Here is a 26,511-nt window from a genome sequence, read left to right on the forward strand (position 1 = left end):
ACACACAGAGCCTCCTCCTTCATCTTCCTGAACTCGGTCAAAGTCCTACTGCACTAAGGGCTCCGGTCTCAGCCCGCTAGCTCGCACTGCCACACCCTGTATCCTCCCAAAGCTAGTCTTTAAGTTAGGATCATTTGTGTATCAGGTGGTCACTCCCACTAGTAAGTCACAGGTATAGGCCTATCTTATTTAGAAAACACTTTCACTTAAGATTTTTTTGAGTGGCAAAGACTAAACAAAATTATTTTTAACTTAAAGTGATTAAGTATGACGTTCTTAATCATCTGTATGAAATATGTATTATTCTTTGTCAGACATGTAACCTTCATAACATCATTTCACAAAGAGGGAAACTGGATTTTCCTTATGTACACTTGAGTCTTTTCTAGGAAAATAACCTGCTGTGATCGATCACAGACTAACACATTGCAGATGGATCATGAGAATTCTCCGTTCATATTACACAGTGTTTTACAAAGTAGCAAACTCCCAAAGCGTGTTTGTCTGGGACCTCTGTTATATGCATTTTCATCTGCCTTGCCTTCCCCTACACCAACTAAATGAAGTGCTCCTTAAGGCCAGGAACAATCTACTCAAACAGTTGCTGATTTAGCACTCTAAATTTAAAAGCTATCCTATCCTCTTAAAATAAACACAGAAATACATTTACACTGGCTTTATATAATGAGAATTATTTAAATCTAGTTGCTGAAAGGATTAAAGCATAAGCTGAGTTTCTTCAGAAAGAAGCCTGGCTTATACCTGACTGGAGAGCCAGAAAGACCACAGAATGTAGTCAGAATGCCCATGCGGAATGGGCAGTAAAGGGTTTTCTTGATAATTGCAGGAAGCTGTGGGTCTTACAAATACATAATATGGGATAAAAAGGGACAAGGATTCACTGGGTGAATTTTAAATCCCAGGGACGAAGGATTCAATGGAATTTGATTCAAGTAAATTTCACATAGGTACAGTGATTGAGAACTTAAACTTGGGCTCTAGAGCTGTCTGTCTGGGTTTGAACACCAGGATTATCACCTACAAGCTGTTTGAACTTGGCCAAGTTACTCCATCTCTCTTAGTTTCCACACTTATATAACGGGCACAATAATATTAACTTCCTCATAGGGGCTTTATAAGGATTAGATGATACGACGTATGTAAAGCATTTAACACAATATGTGGCATCAGGAGAGGTTATCTTATTATGGGGGTGGGGGGAGTGCCATCTAGAATATAAAGACAAGAATGAAGACTGGCAGTCCTTTGAATAAATCGCAGTATGACAACATACCTATTGTATATGCTTTAGAAGAAAAGATCAAAAGTTGTATTTCCAATTGGTTTCAATGCCAGAAACTTTGTATTAAAGAGGTAATAACAAGCACCAAGATGCTTCCTCTTCCAGCCAAAGATGTTTCCTTCGGCTACACAAAGGACAGAGAAAGAGGCAGAGCTGTCTCACCGACAGTCAACAGCAGCTCCTAATTCTCGGGGCTCTTGGCACAAACATGTTCTGAGTGCTAAACCTGAGATCTTGGTTTCTTCAAAGCCTAACCTAACCGCTACTGTAACACACTGGGCTACAATGATCTGCTTTCATGACAATCCTTTGGCCTCTGACTTCTTTGCTGTCAATCCCAGTAACCCCCTTAGTCCCTCAAATGCAGGCATTTGGTCACACACTAAGCCATTCTGCTCCTCCGTAAGGTTTCAAGCCCTGAGGCACCTCTTCTCTACTGTTCCTTCCTCTCCTTTATCCTCAGCAATGTCTTCCTCTTCTCTCCCCCCCCCCCCCCCACCTTAATGGCACCAAATCCTCCCTGAAATTCATCCACATACTTAAAACTCTTCTTGAGACCTCACTGCAGTTCCAAAGGCTCCACGTGCCCCAGAAGAGCTGTGTCAGATACTTTACCTGAAACAATGACCTCACTGGGAAAAGGTGGTATTACTCCTTGGGGTTTTAAATGTTTATTTCCTTTTGCATTTAAGTTTGAATTTTACCTTATTCATGGAAGAAGGAGGAGAAGGAGAAGATGAAGAAGGTGGTGACTGGCTGAGACTTTCAACACAACCAATCTGAGCCAAAATATCCACCTTAAAATAAAAATGGTGCTCAGTAAATGAAGAAAAAAACAAAGAGTATACCAAAGCTCTTAACTAAAAACAGCAAATTCATAGCAGGGCTAAGTTTCCCAGGAAATTCCAGCATGCCCCTGACTCATACACATTACATGCAAAAAGCAAAGACCAACTGTGAAGCAATGGGCTACCTTCAATGCATTAGCATATATTCTAAAGACTTGTGGCTGTCATAATGCAGTATCTCTGAAGCACTAAAAATAATTATTTATAGTACAGAGGAAATGGAACAAATATCATGCAAGTAACACAGCCAACGAAAGAAACTCCAGAGAAAAAACATAGCCAAGCTTTTAATAATGTTAAGATGTTGAACCCTTTGCTTTCACAGCCACCAGATACATGAGGGAGTGAAGATGAGATGAACAGCCATGGGGCTGACGTGAAGCAAGCTCAGAGCCATGATGACCCCACCAAACCCAGCCGAGGGCACCAAACAGCCTGCCCAGGCCGTGAACTCAGGAGCAAAGGTCTTCTGGTCGGTTCCCGAGGCTCTGACCAGCTCAGTATGCAGCATCGCAGTGAGAAAAAAATAATGGATACACTCCCACTGAGCCAATCAAGGCCAAACCGGGATCACTGTTAAGAGGACAACTTTGGAGTCTAATTTCCAGGCTTCAGATCCCAGCTCCCCAACTACCTAGGCAAGTCAATGCCATTATTTAACATTTATACAGTTTTGTGAGAATGCACTTTTTGGTACAACTGTCTTACAAAGTGGTGGCATTATTTCCATTTTATAGATATAGATAAACTTGGTTAAACCAAGTAATATGCAAAAGTAGGCACTCAAGATGGAGTAACTGGGATGCAGTTACACTTCCATTTAAAACTGAAAAATAAAATTGACAAAATATATGAAACTGATTTCAAATCACTGGACGTAAGGCAATAAAGGACCTGCTCCCTCCTGAAGAGACTTTTGAGGCCACGGATCAGGGTGGGAAATGCACACAAAGCCCAGCGGACTTCGAGTTGCGGAGACAGCTGGGAGTCTGGGCAGAGGACCGAGGGGGGAGATGTGACTGACTGAAGGAGACTCAGGTCTTGGGCTCAGTTCTGATCAGCGCATGCAGGTGAGAACCACCACATGAGAGGGTTAAGTACCAATCTCTCCCACACGGCCCTTCTCACCCGCCAGAACTGAAAACCTCATCATTCATATCATAGGGCCCTGGGCACAGAACTGAAAAGGGTTTTGCTTCCCTGGAGGGGCAAAATGTCCTTAGACTAAATGTTGCTCTGATCTCACTTTAAAATGTTTAAAAAATAAGACGTGAAAGGATTAAATTGTTTCTAAGTAACTTACCTGCATGCCAGAACAAGGATAGAAAGTATCTATGGGAATACAAAACTATCCAGCATATAATAACAAGATAAAAATCACAAATGTCTGGCATCCAATAACAAATCACCAGGCAAGAAAAGAAGCAAGAAATTAAGACCCATAAAAAGAGAAAAATCAATCGAAGCTGACCCAGTAATAACAGATGATAGAATTAGCAGTATTTAAGAGCAAGAAAAATTTCAAATATTGACATCAGAGGAGACACTTTGAATGGGCTAAGAAGTGACAATTTTAAGCATAAGTGGAAAAAAAAACACTCTAGTAATTCCATGTGTCCCTAATAATACTTGAAAAAGGTAGAAAAACTCATTTGTTGCTATTTGAGGCAGCTATTAAAACAACTTCTTACTTCGAAAACTGGCAATTAAAGGGAAATAATCAGACTTCTGTACTGGACTCCAATAGAAACTTTTTCAAGGTAGCTAACAAGCGTCAGTTGATTGAAGAAGAAAGCCAGCTCCATAAATGTGGAAGGATAGCAGCACTGACTCATGCAGGCAAGGACTACCATTTGGTGGTAAACGCTAAGGTGAATGGTTATAGCATTACATTAATACCAGACAGACTGCTTTATGGGCATATGGAGAAACTACCTACATAATGGGAGCACAAGACTATGATCAACCTGACCCAAGGTCATTCTGATCAATAATGGTGGGCTGACCAGATATTATGTCTTCTGAAGTGATGCAGCATGAATATACAAAATTACCCATAATATATTCTTGTCCAAAGTGTTCAATGTGAATCCTTAGAGCCTTTAGGTACAACTTCCAAGTTTACAAATAAGTAATATAATTTACGAGTCTGAAACAGTGCTACAAGAATTGAGAGGGAGCAAAGGGAGAAGAAAAAACAAAGACTTCTAGAGGAGGTAATATTTGATTTGAACCTTACGGGTTGGGCAGACTTCTGAAAGATGGAAGGAGTCATTCTATCATTCTTGGAAGAGAACAAAGATACAAAGAAAAGATGGGGTAGCATAAGGCATATTTGGAGAACAGCCAGTTTGGCTGGAGCCTAATACATAGTAAGGATAAGGTAAGGACAGGGCCGCGTTGAGGACTCATAGAAGTATAAGTGAGATTGGAAAAGTATCTAATCCTACCTCAAATTCAGGTGAATTTCTTACACAATTTCCTACCATGCATTTCACTGTCTGCTTGGTTATACTGACTGATAGGATAGTGACTACCTTCTCCACAACTCTTTCTCTTTGCATGTAGAAATGGTTACTTGTTTCAGGACGCAATGGGGGAGCCCCTAAATGTGTTATTATAGAGGCAGCAGTGTATAAGATAGCTGTAATGAACAATTATTAAATCCCTACTGAGTACCAAGTACTGTTCTCAATACTTTATAACTATTTTTCCCCTTACTCTTTCCCACAATTCTATGAGGTTTTACTGATGAGGAAACTGAGGCACACAGAACCTAAGTAGTTGAAAATATATAAAGAAATAACATTCCCTAAAGCCCATTCACTCTAAAGATGTAGGCAGCAATAATATTCTGATATCCATTCTTTCAATTTTCTTGTCATTCACTATGGATAATCAATTAGCAATAACTGTACTAGGCAGCATCACCTAAACTGATATTTTCATTAAAATCAATGTAAAATTACAGTGTAGTTTTCCCACTGAATTATCCCACTGTTCCAAGTTTCCTAGAAGCAATAGAATAACAGCACCAAGTGCTAAGAGCTGGATTTGCAGCCACTTTTCCCTGTGCTGCGTCTGCGAGAAGAGGGAGCTCCAGCTGAGTGTGTAAGCAAGGTGCCAAGGTCAGACAGGTCGCTTCCTGTCCCAGGCAGAGCTTTGACACTGACCACCTCAGCACAGGACCCTTCTTTTCTTTCCACACCCTCACTTGACAGGGTATTCGCAACTTCCAGGGTCTGTGTTCAGATCATGCCAGACTTTTCAAGGCAACTCTTGATGAACGCCATGCCTTTTCTCTTATAATCAACTTTATAAACAGTCTTTAGCAGGTTCAACAAGCAGGTTCTTTGTTAATACCCAAGAGAAAAGCCACACAAACATCTGACAGCTGTAACGTATCACAAGCTTCCACAAATGCACTTTGCTCTCAGTAAGGCCGGCCACACCCAGCAGGGTGATGTAAGACTTACCTGGTTGTCACTGTTGGCAGCTGACGCGTTAGCCTGAGCTGTACTTGCTGAGAGGGAATCGAGGAAGGCTTGGTCAGCCACTGAATTTCCACAAGAAAATGGATCTTTCCCATTACTGGACAAAATCTGAATATTAGAAAGAACCACAATCACTTTCATAGATCAGAGTTTCAGAGTCAGAGTAACTGAGGGCAAGTAAGAATTGCTGTCTATTATAGAAAAGGGGCTTATGTTCCTAAGAGGCAAGTAAGCCAACAACATTTAACTATTCCTTTCTGTAAATATGCAGAATTCCAGGAAATGCAATTAATGACAGTATCTACTTAAATCCTCAGATTTTTTTTATTCTTGTCAATTTTCAGAATCCTGAAAGCACACTGCACAGAGCTAAATCACAACATACACATAAGACATGTGGACCGAGTTCAGAGGTCTATGAACCCTCTGAAACTGTATGGAAAAGGTTGGGTGCAGGCGTATGCACATATTTCTGAGAAGGGCTACAGATTCCATCAGATTCTCCAAAGGATTCAAAACTTCCCACCCACACTCTCTCCATCAGGAACAAGAGATGGGTAGCCAGCCTGCTCCGCAGGCAGCACCCGGTAAACGTCTTCCTTGGGTACAGCTCCTCTCTACTGGAAGGAGCCGCAGGGACCTTTATTCTGGATCACTCTCTGATTTTACTCACAGGAACCAGGCAGCCTTAGTTTCTATTATCCCAGATTAGAGACAAGCTCGCCTATAACCCATACTTAGTTTTGAGTGACCTCCAGACAACCAGCGGAGTGGGTGTGTCCCAGGCAGGGAGCCTCATTCATTCAGGGTGTTGTAACACTATCCTTGGCATCTAACATAACAGAGCTTAAATCAGGCAATGGTTCCCTGTAGCTCATTCAAGACCCTTCTGTCTATGGGAATGGGAGAAGGAACTGAGAGAAATGTACTGAATTTAAACTTTGTGAATCAATTCTATAATAAACAGTATTGTAGGCAGCGGCTATTACACAATATAAGCAAGTGACAAACAGGGACTTAGATTCAGAATAATGAAACATTGCTATCTTTGGGAAGAACTTCACTTAAATAGTTGGAGTCGCTCTTTGGAGCCTGGGTCCACAGATAATATTTTTTTCTTAATTCTACTTCAATGTCTTCTCACATTTTACATAATTAGCGTGTATTACTTTTGCAATGAAAATTTTTTATTAAAAATAAAGTTGCTATCATCTAGTCTGTCCCTTAAGTTGATAATTCATAAAACTATGTTTGACAAAGACAAGGTTTAATTGATAAATGGCAGTAAGTTCTTACTTCAACATAGTCTGTGGGAACAAGACCTCGTTCTCCTTTGCTGTTTTTTGCTTCCAGCCATCCTCCACCAACATCCTAAGAAAGTTAAAAAAAAAACAAACACACACACACACACACACACAAACACAAAATAAAACAAAACAAACAAACAAAAACAAAGAACGGAAAGAAAGAATATAGTTAGAATTTCTTGCAAAATATTTACTTTGGGAATTGTTATATATGTGAGAACACAATTCAAAATTTAAAATTATTAAGCCTTCTCTTTACTCCAGAAAATAATATCATCTAAAAACAAGAAGTATCAAACTTCAACAATAAGTGATCAAAGACTTGTAAATAGCCTATTCACAGAATGCCATCATTTTGTGATTCCTTCCTATTTATGGTCTGTGGTAGATTACAAAAATGATCTGCAGCTCTGATTGGCAAGAAGCAGAATGCACACCCCACCTCTAGAACTGGGCTGTCCTTTGTGGCCTCTTGGTCAACAGAGTGAGCTGGAAATGGTGGGGTGAGCTCAAGAGGCTTTGCACATTTCAGACTGCTTTTCCCCTAAAAGAGCTGCTATGTGAACACATCTGCGTTGCTAGATGATGAGGAAGACAAGGCCCAATCTGCCTGCTGCCCCATCTAAAGCCAGCCTACCCTGAGCAGGAACACTGCCAGTCACGTGAGTGAGTGAAGACATGTTACCCAGGGGGCCCCAGCCCAGTGCCAGGTGACCTCAGGCTCCTGAGTGAGCCCAGGCTGGTAGAACTATCCAGCTGACTTGTAGACTCCTGAGCAACAACAAATGGTTGTTTGTTTTAGTCACTAAGCTCTGAGATTGCCTATTATTTAGGAAACGCTAACTAACTGATCCATGGGTTCCTTAGTTAGCTCTTCTGATAAATAATATTAATAAATAATAAAGGACTCTATATCAGGATTCCTGTGTTTCAATCTATTATCTCAGCAAAACCCACTTTCCCTCCTTAAAATAGTAAGAGTTGTCTTAAGTTCATAAATTGTGCCCTAATTATTTAATAATTACCTGAATCTAGCCCTAACCGATTTGGTTCAGCGGAGAGAGCGGCGGCCTGTGGACTCAAGGGTCCCAGGTTCGATTCCGGTCAAGGGCATGTACCTTGGTTGCAGGCACATCCCCAGAGGGGAATGTGCAGGAGGCAGCTGATCGATGTTTCTCTCTCATCGATGTTTCTAACTATCCCTCTCCCTTCCTCTCTGTAAAAAATCAATAAAATATATTTTTAAAAAATTACCTGAATCTAGATAAAACATTTTTTTAAAATATATTTTATTGATTTTTTTACAGAGAAGAAGGGAGAGGGATAGAGAGTTAGAAACATCGATAAGAGAGAAACATCGATCAGCTGCCTCCTGCACACCCGCTACTGGGGATGTGCCCGCACGCAACCAAGGTACATGCCCTTGACCGGAATCGAACCCGGGACCCTTCAGTCCGCAGGCCGACGCTCTATCCACTGAGCCAAACTGGTTAGGGCGACATTTTTCATTCTTTTAAAAGAAATTACTCTAAGCCACAACTCTGTCCATTTTTGACAACAGCAACTTAAAGACATTACTATTTTTCTAAGATATGAAGAATATGTCTTCATTAAAAAATTAGGTAGATAAAAGAATCAAAATGTCATCAATGATTTAAAAATAGAATCCATTTACTTATATACACCTAGCATCCTATATAATAAAGATGTAATATGCAGATGGTTGTTACGCCATGAAGCGTAATGACCAACCGCGTAACGACTGGATCATGGATCAGCAGGAGGGTGGGGCAGTGAGCTACAAGTGGGCGGTGGAGAGCTACAGGAGGGGGCAGGGCAGCAAGCTATGAGGGGAGCCGAGGGGGGGGGGGCGGGAGGAGCTACAGGAGAGTGGGGCGGCGGGCAGAGAGCTACTGGAGGGCGGCAGTGAGCTACTGGCGCAGGGCTACTAGTATTTTACAAAACCACATATACTTTTTCTACCCAGTAATTCATTTTTGTACCTAAGGCAGATTTTAAAATAGGTGTGAAAATACTATCACTATGAAGAAACCACCATCCTCCTCTCGGGCATCCCTGTCCTCCCCCTCCTGGTGGAACACCTGCATCTCCTTCCTTCTCCAGAGTGCCCTCGGCCTTCCTGTCGGAGAGTCCAGGGAGCCAGCCCATCTCCAGCCTCCTCTCCAGCTCTGCATTTCCATTCTTAAACTGATGCAACCCACGTTAATTATTTTCTATTCTTTAAACTCAACATATCTAAAGTAAACTCATTTCATCTTTCTTCCTGACTTACATACATTAAGTCCACCATTGTCTTAGGAGTAAAGGACAAAAACCTCAGGGGTCCTTGACTCTCCTCACCAACAGGCCCACGTCACCTGGGTCTGACTCTCCACAGCCTCCAATATCAATTTTCTTTCAACTTCTGTTGCTATGACTCAAAGCCATGTCCCTCGGCTCCAATCCATCCCACACACCTCTACTGGATTATTTTCCGCAAAGTGCAGGTCTCATCATGTCTCCCTGCCAACACCACCAACCACAAAAAACAAGCAAAACCCTTAAAGAAATCCACTACTTGACAAATGAAGCCCAGAACCTGTGTATGGCCTGGCACACAAGTCCTGTCTGATTTGGCTCTAAGAGCCCGTTTTCCTAGCCTGTCTCCTACTGGTCTGTACATACCTGTGCTCCTGGGACACTGGTTTCCATGCAGTGTTCCCAGCAGAGAAAAAAAGCAGAAGCTGAGAGGCCAAACAGATGTGGCTTTGAACCCTTGTTTTGTCACTTACAAGCAGAATGACCTTGGACAAGTTACTTAACTTCTCTAAGTCTCATCACCCTCATTTGCAAAAAGAGATGAAAAATACTGACCTCATAGAGTTCATGGGGAAAATACAATAAAGAAAATAGGCATAGAACTTAGCCAAACACCTGACTCATAGGTTGTCAATATGTTGCTGCGACTTCTAAGAAACACTGAGTACTTTCTAATTTCAGCACCTTTGATCTGGCTGGGATCTGACTAGGATTTCTATTTGATGAAACCCTACCCAGCTATCTTTAGGGGACTTGACTTACTCAATGTTTATAAAATATTCTTGCCCTGGCTGGTGTTGCTTGGTGGTTAGAGCCTCAGCCCATACACCGAAGGGTCTCAGACTCCATTTCCGGTCAAGGGCACTTACCTGGGTTGCGGGTTCCCTCCCCACTCCTGGTCAGGGCAGCAACCAATCGATGTGTTTCTCTCACACTGATTTCTCTCTATCTCTGTCTGTCTCTCTCACCCTCCCTCCCTTCCTCCCCCACCCCCGCCCCGCCCACTTCCACTCTGAAAAAGCAATGAAAAAAACATTCTCTGGTGAGGATTAACAAAAAAATAAATAAATAAAATCTTAAAAATAAGTCCTTAAGGGACAATTCGATTTAAATGCAATAGTTCTCTTACCGGATTTGTAATTGTGATGATTTCTCCTTCAGTAACTGTCAGTTCATTATTTCCAGGTTCAGCAGCAAAATCATACAAAACCCGAGCCTGTTGGGAGTGGAAAGGAAAAGAAGTTACAAATGTAAACTCAGTAAAAAAACCAACAACCTTTAAGTTCCCTTTGTATACATGCTGGTATGAACAGACACCACATGACAGTGGCCGCCATGTTTGGGGAGAAAGGAGACATATTACCAAAATGATTCAGAGCCCAGTTCTGTTTTGGAAATAGAAGAAGTTCTGGTAACTGCCCACAATGCATTTAGAGACTGGCCCCCCAAAAGTCCTCAAAACACACCCATTTCATCAAGGGAAAAAGGGATGCCCCTCCTTTCCAGGAGGTAAGAAGTAGTAACACAGACATTGGTCATTATGGGAACGCACTCTCAGGGACCGAAGAGATATACAGAGACATACAAACATGTAGACACCTGCAAGAGCCAGACATCTTTAGAGTTTTCCCTTGCCATTAAAACTCTCACCATTCTTTATCTAGAGCCACTGGGATGAATCCTGATAATGCATTTTCCCAGACAAGTAAAGGCAGAATGCAGGATATACACTGCATTCTTGTTCTACAATGTTACCCACTGTACAATGACTCATAGGGCTGTGGAGACTGGTCAGTAATTTTCAAACATTTTCCTGCAATGAAATCTTAATTTCTCAGAAAACATCTGAGGGTTCAAAGAGGATCCTTGAGGCACCAACCCAGAAATGTGAGTTCCTTGGAATACTGAGAGAGAATCACTGTTGAAAAAAATGTATGTGTATTATAGATTATATATATATATATGTTGCCCTAGCTGGTTTTGCTCAGTGGATAGAGCATCAACCCATGGACTAAAGGGTCCTGGGTTTGATTCTGGTCAAGGGCACATGCCTCGGCTGCAGGCTCGATCCCTGGCCCCTGTCAGGGTGTGTGCGGGAGGCAGCGAAGGATGTGTCTCTCCCTCTCCCTTCCACCTTCTCTAAAAATCAATGGGAAAATATCCTCAGGTGAGGACTACAACAAACAAACAAAACCCCCTTTTAACCATTTCAAATGCTATAGAAATGCCTTTCACGGACTGTCTCATAAAAAGAAGTCCATCTTATAAATCGAGGCTCACCCATATCTAGAGATATATGGTTTATTTTTAAAGTAACTGTTTGTCCTAAGAGGCAAACTGAAGTTTACTCCAGGGCTAGTCAAGCAGGACGGATGGAACGGCATTCACTTCACAAATATTTACCGCACACCTTCCATATGCTGAGACCTGTGCGAGGCTCTCGTGCTCGCCAGTGCGCTTTCTCACACCTGCTTAACGGTGCCTGAAATCCTTATCACAAGGATTAAGCATTCACAGCTAGTAATAAAAGACAAGGGAAAAACCTAAATATTCATTTTCAAGTCCATCAAAAATAATAAGATGTGCTCTTCCGGGCTCGGTGCGGTGGTTGGCATAGCCCGTGAGCATGCGGACAGGTTGGGGAAGCGGCAGGGAAGCCAGCGGGTCACCCAGGCGGGGCCGTTGGGGAATCCCCTTCGTACTGACCTGTCTTCAGACAGCAGAGACGGAGGTGGAAATCAACGAGAACTTGCCCCAGAAAAACATGAAGAAATCCCAGGAAATTAGCAAGGGAAAAAGAAAAGAGGATAGCTTGACTGCCTCTCAGAGAAAACAGAGAGACTCTGAGATCATGCAACAAAAGCAGAAAGCAGCTAATGAGAAGAAGTCTATGCAGACAAGAGAAAAATGATGACTGACAATTTGGAAAACCTGGTGCTACTGCCAACGAGGTGTACTATAAGCTCTACGACCAAGATTTTGTAGAGTGAACAGTCATTACATGTTACAACATATCTTTATAAAAGCTATTTTAAACTTTACCTTCCAGAACCATTCTTCAAAGAATAAAACACTAACCATGCATGTGAAAAAAATAATAATAAGATGGACTGATGGGTGAATATGTGATAAAGCAGGTATAAAAAATGCTATTTATAGAATCTAGATGGTGGGTTTATGTGTTCAATGAAAAATGATTTCAACTTTTCTACATGTTTGAGAGTTTTCATAATAAAATGTTGGAAAGAAACAAATGGTAGTGTATAGTGTGTCAGTGAAGAAATGGCACCTGATTCCTTCCTTCCATCTTTACGGAGAGGCTGGGAAGGGGATGGGAAGAATGGACTGCAGGCAGAGATTCTGGGAGCATTCGTTTTCCTTAGGTCATTTCAAGCACAACAAAACTGTGCTGAGGGGTTTTTCTCCTACAGCTGCAAAAGTACAAGAATTCTGCTTGTCATGTTGTGGAATATTTTTCAAAAACATGTCATACCAATCTCAATCCGTCGTGCAAAGAGGACAGACATGAGATAAACGGGTGAGGCAGGTCCTCCCCTGTGAGGAGGGTCCCAGAGCCAGGACACACCCCTCAGCACAGCAAGCTTCCTAGGGAGGGGTCTGGTGTGCTGACAAGAGCCAGATGATTTCTTATTATTCCTTAAGAATCCCAGTTAACAATTTTTTTAATCCCACTAACTCCAACTAATCCCCAAATACAGAATACCAAAGCCTCTTTACCAAATTTACAACTTGGTAAAACAGAATGTCAAAAACAAAAACAAAAACTGGAAACTCTTACGCATTTAAATGTTACTAAACATGCCCTAACCGGTTTGGCTCAGTGGATAGAGTGTCAGCCTGCGGACTCAGGGGTCCCAGGTTCGATTCTGGTCAAGGGCATGTACCTTGGTTGTGGGCACATCCCCAGTGGGGGGTGTGCAGGAGGCAGCTGATCGATGTTTCTCTCTCATTGATGTTTCTAACTCTCTATCCCTCTCCCTTCCTCTCTGTGAAAAATCAATAAAATATATTTTTAAAAAATAAATAAATGTTACTAAACATTTATCCAAGACATGTTTTTGAAAAATATTCCACAACATGACAAGCAGAATTCTTGTACTTTTGCAGCTGTAGGAGAAAAACCCCTCAGCACAGTTTTGTTGTGCTTGAAATGACCTAAGGATATCCAAAAATGTATATAAACATTGTAGGGTTATTTAAAACACTGATCAATACTTTTTTAAATCTAGAGTTGTCTCTTAAAAATTAGAAATGAGAATAATTTTGGAGAAAACAAATATTTCAAAGGCACATACCCAAATGAGCATAATAGGCCAACAGAAAAAATAATTGAATGTTCAGCCTAAAGGAGCAACCTTTCTTTTCTCTTCTCTTCTCTCTCTTCCCTTTCTTTCTTCCTTTTTCTTTCTTTCTTTCTTTCTTTCTTTCTTTCTTTCTTTCTCTTTCTTTCTTTCCTTGTTTTCTCTCTTTCTAAAGAACTTTACATTTTACTTTTCAATTAGTTTACATATAATATTATTGTGTATTAGTTTCAGGTGCACAGCATAGCAGTTAGACAATCACATACTTCATAAAGTGGTCCCCCTGATATTTCAAGTGCTCACCTGGCACCATACCCAGTTAGTACAATATTAGGGACTCTATTCCCTATGCTCTACTTTAGCCCCCTGTGACTATTCTGTAACTGCCAATTTGTGCTTCTTAATCCCTTCACCTTTTTCACCCAACACCCAAGCTTCCTCCCCTCTGGCAACCACCAGTATGCTCTGGGTTTATGATTCTGTTTTCATTTTGTTTGTATATTTTGGAGGATCAATTATTCTTCTACAGCTTAAGTAAGAACCAGAACGAATTCTAATAGACCCTGAGAGCATTACTGTATTACATCATTAATATAGACGTATTTGTCCCTATTATAAATGTTAAGGCTTCAATGCTTTTCAGTTCATATCAATCCATGATTTCAATCACTTTAAATTCTGGCTTGTGCTTATTCTGTTGTTATTTTGAATCAAATACAGAATTTTAAATAACTCTACAATTCCATCCTGTTAGACTCAGCCCACTGCTTCTACCTACTGAGTTTTCTGAATTCTGAAGCCACTAATTTATCCCTTATCCTTTCCTGCTGAGTCATCAGAAAGCCCGATAAGCATGCTTTCCATAGTTTGACCTGCTTCATTAATAAACTGTTAAAATATGGTAGCCGGGGAGCCAAGAGAGCCGCTAGAGATAAGAAATTCTCCCAGGGGACATGGGTCAATTAATTACCATGTTTCGGATATGGTACTCTTAACATTTCCAAAGAAGAAAATAAAGTTAGTCTTTTTCTTTAAATGTTCACAAGTAGCATGTTTAATAATTCATTCAAGAATCTATTCAAGCCCTGGCCCATGTGGCTTAGTTATTGGAGCATCGTCCCGTACACCAAAAGGTTATGGGCTCAATTTCCAGTCAGGGCACATACCTAGGTTACGGGTTTGATCACCCCATTGGGGGCTGTAGGGGAGGCAACCAATTGATGTTTCTATCTCTCTAAGATTCAATAAAAACATATCATCAGGTGAGGATTAAAAAAATAAATGAAAAAAAAAAAGATGATTAGAAGGCAGAATCTGTATTAAGGGCTATATATTCCTGCAGTTCTCATTCTGAGTACTGTGGTTTTCACTGTATATAAACATAATATACTTTCACAACAAGGACAAAAGCAATATAATGAAGTTAAAAAATGTTTCTCTTTGCCAAAGGACACAAGTGCTAACAGATCTGAAAGTACCCTTAAAGTACCTTTCAAAACATTATGCATTTGATACATGTTTGCACATAAACACAAAACCACTTAGGACCATAGTACATATACTCTTCTACAGGTCATATTTCATTTACTCTTAGTTCTCTCTCTTTTTTTCTTTTTTTAAAATATATTTTATTGATTTTTTTTTTACAGAGAGGAAAGGAGAGAGACAGAGAGTGAGAAACATCGATGAGAGAGAAACATCGATCAGCTGCCCCCTGCACACTCCCCACTGGGGATGTGCCCGCAACCCAGGTACATGCCCTTGACGGGAATCGAACCCGGGACCCTCCAGTCCGCAGGCCGATGCTCCATCCACTGAGCCAAACCGGTTCCGGCATACTCTTGGTTCTCTTTATATCAGCATATTTACCTTGCTCTTTATCACACTTGCAAGGTTCCTACTAATCTCTAGGGCAAAGCACACGAAAACCTACCTCGCTGTGGTTAAGAAAATAACTTCACTCCCACCCCAAATTAAAATAGCTTTATTATTTTCCTGATTGTAAAAAAACATGTACATGGTAAAACACACACACACACACACACACACACACACACACACACACACACGCTTTTCGATCCCCAAAGATGATTGGTAGAGAACTTATATGCACTCCCAGTAACAGTGTCTGTCTAAGCTGCCACCTCCCAGGCCCCAGTATTGTGTACTGAATGTTTTCCATTCCTCCCACAAAAGGGGAGGAAATGTAATTATTGGCAACACAGCGATTTAGCTGGCTTTGAAACCAGACCATGCAGGTTCAACTAGGCTGAATTCCTTAAAGCTAAAAGTCTCTGTCTGAAATTCCTCAAGAATAAGATAAGGATAACAGCATGAGCCTTGTGACACGAATGATAAATAGGGTAATAAACATAAAGCACTTAGAACAGTGGCTGACACAAAGAGCCCACCAAATGTTAGTGGTTGTAGCCTTTGGATTTTTTAAATACACACACACACACACACACATTGCAAATGCTAAAAATCACTGTATAGCTTTCCTCTTTCCAGCCTCCAAGGCTCTGGAACTAGCCTTGGAGCTCAAGGGAAAGAGCTGAGGGCCAGGTTACTTATTCCCATAAAAGGTGGTTCTGGAATCTGTTACTTCACCACATCGCTCAAGAACCAGATCCACCTGGGGGTTGGGGTTGTCAACCCCAACAACCCCTCCACTCCTGTGTAGTGTGTATGGTGGGAAGGGTTTATCCAGCAATGTTAATTATGATGTCCACAAGGACTCCCTCACCCTCAGTCATTTGAAAAAATATTAGAACAGTAGTAATTTAACTAGATCAATTTTAAAATAAACAGGCAAAAATCAAGTTTCCCTGTAAATACTTTGATAAAAAAAAATAATAGGAAGGATATTCCCAATAGCAACAAAAACAAAATAGAAAAGAAGAGATAACCAAAAGCATAAAGAATTTACTGAAGAAAGCCTATCAATATATCACACCATGTCCCTGAGAATAAGGTGCAACACCATAAAGATCTCTATTTATAAATAAATTGCAATTCATCCAAAATCCCAAGGATGCTCAATGACCTCAGGGAGAATTTCAACAAAGAGATAGCAAACATAAAAAATGGAGATAGAAACAAAAAATAACCAATCAGAAATGAAGAATACAGTAACTAAAATGAAGAATACATTAGAGAAAATCCACAGATTAGATGAAACACAGGACAGGATCAGCAATTTGGAGGATAAGGTAGCAGAAAACACCCAATCAGTACAGCAAAAAGAATCCAAAACAATGAAGATAGTGTAAGGAACTGCTAGGACAACATCAAGCATACCAACTTTCACATCATAGGAGTACCAGGAGGAGGAAAGAAACGGCAACAAATTAAAAACCTACCTGAAGAAATTATGAGGGAAAACTTCCCTAACCTGGCCAAGGAAATAGCATACATAAATAAGCCTAGGAAGTGCATGAGTCCCAAATAAGATGAACCCAAAGAGGCTCATACCAAGACACATCATAATTAAAAAAACCAAAGGTTAAAGACAAAGAGAGAATCTGAAAAGCAGCAAAAGAAAGCAGTTAGCTACAAGGGATCTCCCAGACTGTCACATAATTTCTCAACAGAAACTTTGCAGACTAGAAAGGACTGGGATGAAATATTCAAAGTAATGAAAAGGAAGGACCTATATAACCAAGACAACAAACTACCCAGCAAAGCTATCGTTTAGAATTGAAGGACAGATAAAAAGCTTCTCAGATAAGAAAACATTAAAAGTTTATCACCACCACGCTATTACAAGAAATGTTAAAGGGACATCTTTTAGAAGAAAACAAGATAAAAAAATATAAATAATAAAATGTCAATTACTATAATCTATCAACAATTACTTTAAATGTAAACAAATTAAATATTCTAATCAAAAGACAGGGTGGCTGAATAGATAAGAAAACAAGGCCCTTACATATGCTGCCTACAAGAGACTCACTTCAGATATAAAGATACACACAGACTGAACACAAAGGAATGGAAAAGGATATTTCATGAATATAAAAATAAATTTTAAAAAACTGGGGTGGCCCTATGTTCATAGCAGCACAATTTACAATAGCTAAGATTTGGAAACAGCCTAAATGCCCATCAGCAGGTGAGTGGATTAGAAAACTATGGTACATCTACATAATGGAATACTACACTGCTATAAAAAAGGAATTCTTTTTTTTTTAAATATATTTTATTGATTTTTTTACAGAGAGGAAGGGAGAGGGATAGAGAGCCAGAAACATTGATGAGAGAGAAACATCGATCAGTTGCCTCCTGCACTTCCCCTACTGGGGATGTGCCCGGAACCCAGGTACATGCCCTTGACTGGAATCGAACCTGGGACCCTTCAGTCCGCAGGCCGACGCTCTATCCACTGAGCCAAACCGGTTAGGGCATGCTATAAAAAAGAAGGAATTCTTACCATTTGCAGCAGCATGGATGGAACTGGAGAGCATTATGCTAAGTGAAATAAGCCAGGCAGTGAAAGAAAAATACCACATGATCTCACTCATCTATGGATAATGAACAAAAAGATAGATACAGAGGCAGAGAAGCGTCGAATAGATTGCCAAATTACGGTGGGAAGGCTGGGGAATGTTGCGGGGGGGGGGGGGGGGGGGGAGATCAATAGAAGGACTTTATGCATGCATATAAGCATAACCAATGGACACAAGACACTGGGGGGGGTGGGTAAAGGCATGTGTGTGTGTGTGTGGGGGGGGGGGGGTTGGGGAGGCCAGGGGAAGGTCAATGGGGAAAAAAAGGAGACATATGTACTACTATCTGTAATACTTTAAACAAGAAAAAAATAAAAATAAGAAAAAGAAATTAAAAAAAAAACTGGGGTGGCAATACTTATACCAGACAACATAGACTTTAATATATTTTTATTGATTTCAGAGAGGAAGGGAGAGGGAGAGATAGAAACATCAATGATGAAAGTGAATCATTGATCAGCTGCCTCCTGCATCCCCACACTGGGAATCAAGCCCACAACCTGGGTATGTGACCTGACTGGGAATCGAACCGTGACCCCCTGGTTCATAGGTTGACACTCAACCACCGAGCCACGCAGGCCAGGGCACAAAACAGACTTTTAAAAAAAGGCTGTAACAAGAGATAAAGACCCAGCAATTCTACTACTGGATATTTACCTGAAGAAACTCAAAACACTTAATTCAAAAAGACATATGCATCCATATGCTCACTGCAGCATTATTTACAACTAGAGGCCCAGTGCACGAGATTTGTGCACTGGTATGTGTGTGTGTGTGTGGGGGGGGGGGGGGGGGGGGTGTCCCTCAGCCTGGCCTGTGCCCTCTCACAGTCTGGGAGACCTTGGGGGATGTCCGACTGACAGCTTAAGCCCGCTCCCCGGACATCCTTAGCGCTGCCGTGGAGGTGGGAGAGGCGCCTGCCACTGCCACTGCCACTGTGCTCGTCAGCGGTAAGCCCCGATCCTGCGTTGAGCGTCTGCCCCCTGGTGGTCAGTGCACGTCATAGTGACCCGTAGTTCCACCGTTCAGTCAACTTGCATATTAGCCTTTTATTAAGATAGGCAAGATATGGAAGCAACCTAAGTGTCCATCAATAGATGAATGGATAAGAAGAGGCGGTACATATACATAATAAAATATTACTCCGCCATAAAAAAAGAATGAAATTTTGCATCTGCAACAACATGGATAACCTAGAGGATTTTATACGAAGAGAAATACTAGGTGTACTGGTTAATAATAGTCAATGGGGGAAAAAAGGAGACATATGTACTACTATTTGTAATACTTTAAACAAGAAAAAAATAAAAATAAAAAAAGAAACCAGTGGATTTTGTAATAAAAAAAACATGATAATTTCAAGAGAAACATCAAAAGTGCTTTATTCAAAGTAATGTCCATCGCTAGCGACACATTTCCCCATCTTTCAGGTAATTGGTGGATACCGTCCCAATAGAACTTTTCTTGTTTTGAGGCAAAACATTCAGAGACCCAATTTTCCACTTCTTCGTATATTTTGAAGTGCTGCTCAGAAAGCACGTGTGCCATCGATCGGAACAAGTGGTAATCTGAAGGAGCAAGGTCTGGTGAATACAGCGGGTAGGTTAATACTTCCCAGGCAAGATCTTTTAACGTGTCTTTAACTGGTTTTGAAGTGTGTGACGGTGCATCATCATGAAGCAAAATTACTTTGCCCTGTCTTCTGGAACATTCTGGTCATTTCATGATAAAAATTAATGGTTTCCCCTGGTTTTAGAAGCTCATAATACACCACACCTTCCTGATCCCACCAAACACAGAGCGATTTGGCCTTGCAGTCAATGTTGATGGTTGACCTGGATCAACCCATGATTTTGTGCGTTTGGGATTCTCAAAATAAATCCACTTTTCATCGCCAGTCACAATTCGATGCAAAAAAGACTTTCTTTCGTGCCATTGAAGCAACATTTTACTAATGACATTTTACTAATGACATTTTTCGGTTTTCCATTTGTCTTTTGTTCAGTTGATGTGGCACCCATTTTCCTTCCTTTAAAATCTTCCCCATTGCTTGTAAATGATCGGAAATTGTTTGCTGAGCAACGTTTAATCTTTCTGCAAGCTGTTTTTGAGTTTGACATGCATCTTCATCCAATAATGCTTGTAATTGTTGGTCCTCAAACTTTTTCGGTTGACCTGGACTTTCTTTGTCTTTCACATTAAAATCATCACTTTTAAAGCATTTAAACCAGTGTTCACAAGATCTTGAGATGGAGCATGTTCACCATAAGCTTCCCGAAGTATTCAGTAGCACTTTTATTCAACATAAAGTAATGAATTAAAACTTCCCGCTAATGCTCTTTTTTTGGCACAAAATTCAACATTTTTAAGTGTAAAAATATCTATGATGTTAACACCTTCAGCAAATTTGACATATGCAGTTTTGAAGCTTGTTGTCAATACAACGAAATAGCATACATATCAAATCACATATATATCAAGATATGTGTAACTCCATCTATTGAAAAAAATCCGCATTATTAACCGGTACACCTAGTTAAGTCAGAGAATGACAAACATCATATGATTTCACTTATATATGGAATCTAAAACTCAAACGAACAAACAAAAACACACAAATCCTAGCTACAGAGAACATTCTGATGGTTGCCACATTGGAAAGGGTTAGGGGGATAGGTGAAAAAGGCAAAGGAATTAAGAAGTACAAATTGGTATTTAAAAAACAGTCATGGGATGTAAAGTACAGCACCCGGAATACAGTCAAAAATATTGCAATAACTATGTGGTCAGATGGGTACTGGATTTATTGGAGTGATCACTTATAAGTTATATAAATGTCTAATTGCTATGTTGTACACCTGAAATAAAATATTGTACAGCAACTAACTTAAAAACTAAAAAAAAAGTTAGAAATACAATTAAACTACTCAGAATATGCTTCTTCTTAAGGTAATCTATATAAAGATACATATAACTGGGTTGCACAAGGAATACGAGTGTCTGCTTTAAACTGATTATTTGGATGAAAGCCAGTACTCTTAACTATGACTTATTTTTACTTTTAATTTTTGTTAATTCTCACCCAAGGATATTTTTTCCATTGCTTTTTAGAGAGAGTGGAGGGGAGAGAGAGAGAAAGATCGATGTGACAGAGACATAAACTGGTTGCTTCTCACATGCACCCAGCCCGGGGCCAGGGAACAAACTTGCAACCCAGGTACATGCCCTCGATCTGGAATCGAACCCTGGAATCTTCGGTGTGTGTGCCAACGCTCTACCACTGAGCGATACTGGCCAGGGCATTAACTATGATTTATTTTTATCAGTGGTTCCTCTTTAGGAAAATTTCTCTTTTAGATTCATACAGCTAATATAAAACTCACCACAGAACTACAGCTGGCTTTTATAGTATCACAGTGTAAGATTAAAGATAGAGAAAAAAAAAGACTGCCAAAGAGAATGAAGTTAGCAAAATAAAATACAATTTGAGCTAACTTAATGTTTATTATACCAAAAACAGAAGAATAGATTACACTTAATCAAATGAAGAGATTTAGATTAAATGGCAACCAAGAGATGGGAAAAGATTACAGAATGAGGGATCCGTTACATGGAAAATTGAGAAGCCAGAAAAGCTCCTTGGAGGGGTCCTAACTGGAAATGCGCCTCTGACCAGGTTTTGCCAGCATCTGCTTTTCCCTTTGCAGTGAGTCCTTCCTGCACATGAATAAACATCCCAAAAAGGGAAAACCACCAAGTAGACAGAAGAACAGTGAGGTGGGCGAAGCATCTCAGGCATGAGGCACCTCAGCTATGTCCTTACTCAGTTTTCAAAACAACCCTAAGAAGGTGGCATTGCTGTTTTGCAGGAAGTCACCTGTCTTGAGGTAGAATGAGCTACACGTGAAGAACTGGAATCTTAACCCAGCTCTCAGCCCTACACCTTCTGTGATGTCAGTTATCCTGGGGCTGATCCTGTCCTGACCCCTTAACTGATCTGGCCACGTGCTGGTAAAGGCTCTCTTGATAAAACAGGCATCATGCCACATATGGAAAACTCCTAATGATTCCCGATTATCTAGGATCAAGTTCACATTCATTTTCTGGTGTTTAGATCCTCCAAAACCTAACCCCGTCCTAAAGATCTAACCCTATCTCCCACTCCACAATACCACCCTCCCCAGCAGAGCACTTTCTTTTCTCACCTAGAGAGACACCACTGGAGTCAACACTGGCGTGCTCACAGCGTTCACACCCTCTGCTGCCCTCTACTAGATAACCCTCCCTCATTTTGCAAAGTAACACCATGTTCAGCTCCAGGGACAGATCTAGGCCTGATTAGCCTCAGCCAGTGTTTCTCAACAGTGGTGCAATTAGCATTGGGGCCAACGAAGGGCAATTCTTTATATTCTTTATTTTGGGACTACCCTGCACATTAGAAGTTTAACATCCCTGCACAAAATAGGATAGGTTCTGGCATAATTAGAGTGATTAGTTTGCCTACCGTCACAGAGCTAAAAAGTAGTAAAGCCGGAACTGCTACCCAGGACTGTCTCTGGGTAAAGCCTGGGCCCTTCCTTTCCAGGATACCCAGGTGGCTTGCAGCTCTTACTCAAAAAGTCAGCTACTGAACAGCTACTACTGATCACGCCAGGATATGAAAACACGCAAGGAAGAGCCACCACCCTCAATGGCCGATGGGAAAGAGAAATAGTTACAAGAGAAAGTGGTGTGATAAACAGAATGCACAGCGGAGCGAAGCCCAGGGGGCAGGCTGGGGAGAAGGGAATAGGCAGAGAAAGCAGAGGAGCAGCTACTCTGAGCCTTAATGATTTGGTCACCGTCTTTCATTTTCTTATTCCCTCAAGGACAGAGACTATGTTTGTCTTTACTTCTATCTCTACAGTAAACCTAGTTGTTTTACTGCAAATACCAGTAAGCCCTATTAGGCTCCCTACACTTGTAGATCCTCTAAACTTAAAGAGCTATGATGTTTTCTTTATACCACAGTATTTCAGTAAACTTCATTGTTATTTTTTAGATAACTATTTAAGATCCATTTTCACTGAAAATGTCAGAAACACTTCTGATACATCATGATACAGCACAGATACTGATTTACTAACAGCAGCTGATCCAGTTGAAACAGTAAAGATCAAATACTCTTTGTGTTTCTAAAATCTTATTTTTAAGGGTATATACTAAAATATTTATCATTAAGTAATATCTGAAATTTGCTTCAAAATAACGAAGGAAGGGAAAAATAGAAGAGGAAGGTTAGAGGAAATAAAATCGGCCAGGAGTTGATAATTATTCAGACTGGTGATATGTACAGACGAGGCTCAATGTACTTACTATTTTACTTTTGTCTGTGTTTGGAATTTTTTTAAATAGTTAAAATAAAAAATATTGAATCATGCCAAATGTTTAGACAATATATTTAATAAAACTCACTGCCATGGAAGTTTTAACCACAAATCATATAAAATTTCAATAATATATTTCATACAAAAAAATTACACTCAAAAGAATAAAAATTCATTAAATCTCAAAATCCTAAGCCAGGATGATACCATCTCTTCTAAAGCCCATGAGAACATTGTGACTGGGACTGCTAAGGAAGCAGCACTGCCCTCGAGTGGGCGCATGCCTGCCGTCCATGCATCCTGGTACCGGGCCCACCGGGATAGCAGCAAGGCTCCAGGTCACAGGAAATTATGCATGAGGATCAGGGCTTTGGCATTTATGCTGAGTGAGATGCAAAACTACTGAGGGGCTTCAACACACCTAAACTGACATTTTTTAAAGAGTTGATCTTGCTTTTATTGGCCAAAGCTAACTGTGGGGAGGTAATGCTCTGTTCATTTTTATATCAGACTTAAGTATTATTTCATCCCTTCTTGAAACTTAATTGATTTTATCTAATTAAAGTGACACTACGAAAATCCTGAGCTCCATTTAAGCCAATTGATGCGAGAACTACAAAAGTATTAATAACTATCTTTTTATTTTATATCTGAGGAATATCCCAATCAGTTGAAAATAATTTTTAAATGAAATTTTTAAAATCTCTTAAATACTGAATTTTGGATTCTATTTGATAGAAAATTTTAGATCACATTTCCTGGAAATACTGCAAGTAAATGTAGGGGCTGTCAAAGTAGGTTTACAGTTGTAATATTCTTTAAGTTAATACAGTTATGGACCAGTTAAACACAGGTAGTGGTATCATGCCACAGATTTCCTAGCAATGCCAATGTGCTTCTTATCTCATTCACACTCTTGTCCTCTATGCCTCTAACATTCTGACTCATTTTTATCTTGTTTTGATATATGAAAGGTAATTTACCAGAATTAGCAAGGCACACCGTAGCAATGGCAAAAGAATTAAACTCAAATTGCCAGATATCCAGATTTGGGAAACTGGGTTATCGAAGTTTGGGATAAGAGTCAGTTTGAAGCCCTAGCTGGTTTGGCTTAGTGGATAGATAGAGCATCAGCCTGCGGAATGAAGGGTCCCAGGTTCAATTCTGGTCAAGGGCACATGCCTGGATTGCGGGCTTGATTCCCAGTGTGAGGCGTGAAGGAGGCAGCCGATCAATGATTCTCTCTCATCATTGATGTTTCTCTCTCTCTCTTCCTCTCCCTTCCTCTCTGAAATCAATAAAAATATATTTTAAAAAAGAGTCAGTTCAAAAAGTTCATCACCTCCATAAGAGTAACTTGAAATTAGAAAAACTTATTTAAGCTCCCCGAATACAATCAAGGTAGACCCTAGACCAGCCGTGGGCAAACTACGGTCCGCAGGCCGGATCCGGCCCGTTTGAAATGAATAAAACTAAAAAAAAAAAAAAAAAAAAAAAAAAAGACCGTACCCTTTTATGTAATGATGTTTACTTTGAATTTATATTAGTTCACACAAACACTCCATCCATGCTTTTGTTCTGGCCCTCCGGTCCAGTTTAAGAACCCATTGTGGCCCTCGAGTCAAAAAGTTTGCCCACCCCTGCCCTAGACCTTAGGGTCTAACAGATCCCAGTTTATAGTGCTGTTTCTTAAAATATTTGCATTGATTTCAGAGAGGAAAAGAGAGGGAGAGAGAGATAAAAACATCAATGAAGAGAGAGAATCATCAATAGGCTGCCTCCTGCACTCCCCACACTAGGTATCTAGCCCTGAACCCAGGCATGTGCCCTGACCTGGAATTGAACCGTGACTTCCTAGTTCATAGGTCGACGCTCAACCACTGTGCCACACCAGCCGGGGCACAAAATAGACTTTTAAAAAAAGGCTGTGGCCTCTTTACTGACATAAAGTCATTTTTACTCCTAAGTTTCCAATGACAGTGAATACAGGGAAACAGATTAGAGACTCATTTTTGACACATCAATAAAAAGGCTGTAAAAAATCTTAAATTTAACTCTTGACTCTAAAATCTTATGAAGATGAAGAAAGTACAGAAATGGCTTAAACAAAAACACTGTTGCTGACCAACAGATTAGCTGCTCTGCTTCCTCTCAGGTTCTGAGAGAAGGGTGCAGAGAGGCAGGTAAAATTACAAATGTATTTACAAAGCTGCACTTTTTAGGACACTCAGGTTCAGTGGTGGTTATTCAGTAAGTTTTCAGTTGTTTTTAAAAGTTAAAAAAAACATACTTTTTTCTCCTTTGGAAAGTAAGAAAATATGGTGCTTAAGTAAAATAAATATCTAAGTTTCTATTTGTAATACTGAATTCATTCGCATTTTTTTACTTTTTCTGTTGACATGCCACTTATAAATTAAAAGCATTAATTAAAAACATTTTTTCATCTTAGTAAATCCAAAACAAGTTAACAGAAGGTGGATAAGTTTAGGATTCTGCTTTAGATGCCTGGTTAGTGACAATAAGTTTTTAAATTTAAAAAAAAATGAACTTATTTTCTTCCTTATTAGTAAAACAATAAATATTCATTATTCAAAATCTTGAGAATACAAGACAGGCTAAAAGCTGAAAAATAAGTTAAGGGCAGCCACCATGAGAGAGACAATGACTATTAACACGTATTTCTACATTTTCAAGCCCTCTTCTGTGAATCTGCATTAGAAAATACATGTAACCTGGCATCTAACTGGTACATTTTAAATGGCTCAATAATTTCTGAATGTCAACTCTCTTAGGCAAGGATCCAAACCGTAGCTGCCTTACTTCGACCATCAAGAGGCACACAGGAGCTACTGCAATGTCTGTTAAATTGAGTATTGGGGACCCCGCACGACAGACTGGACTTGCAAACTGTGGAGATGAACTAGGTATTTTAAGAGAGACTGGTGTGATAGAATAAGGGTTAAATCCAATCAATGGATTAAAGGGGAAAAAGACATTCAAGACTCAGCTCCTCTGAAAGCCTTGCTGGCCTGAGGTGCGCCGGG

General features: G+C 40.2%; 1 protein-coding gene and 1 pseudogene across 2 annotated transcripts in view; one reads left to right on the forward strand and one right to left on the reverse strand.

Moving 5' to 3' along the window:
- SNX9 (sorting nexin 9) overlaps positions 1 to 26,511 on the reverse strand; it is a 69,338-nt gene that overhangs the window by 34,118 nt on the left and 8,709 nt on the right. The window contains exons 2-5 of one of the 2 annotated variants that reach the window (XM_070417409.1): positions 10,401 to 10,487; positions 6,942 to 7,016; positions 5,628 to 5,753; positions 2,008 to 2,100 (exon numbers count right to left, since the gene is read on the reverse strand). In XM_070417409.1, coding sequence (XP_070273510.1) covers positions 2,008 to 2,100; positions 5,628 to 5,753; positions 6,942 to 7,016; positions 10,401 to 10,487 — 381 coding nt within the window. The remainder of the gene's footprint in view (positions 1 to 2,007; positions 2,101 to 5,627; positions 5,754 to 6,941; positions 7,017 to 10,400; positions 10,488 to 26,511) is intronic. The other variant, XM_070417410.1, reaches the window with a different exon arrangement.
- LOC139012771 (small EDRK-rich factor 1 pseudogene) lies at positions 11,852 to 12,219 on the forward strand (annotated as a pseudogene).

Source organism: Myotis yumanensis, unplaced genomic scaffold (genome assembly GCF_028538775.1).
Source record: "Myotis yumanensis isolate MYYU_CA2020_CCGP unplaced genomic scaffold, mMyoYum1.0.hap1 SCAF_6, whole genome shotgun sequence".
In the NCBI taxonomy this organism is placed as follows: domain Eukaryota; kingdom Metazoa; phylum Chordata; class Mammalia; order Chiroptera; family Vespertilionidae; genus Myotis; species Myotis yumanensis.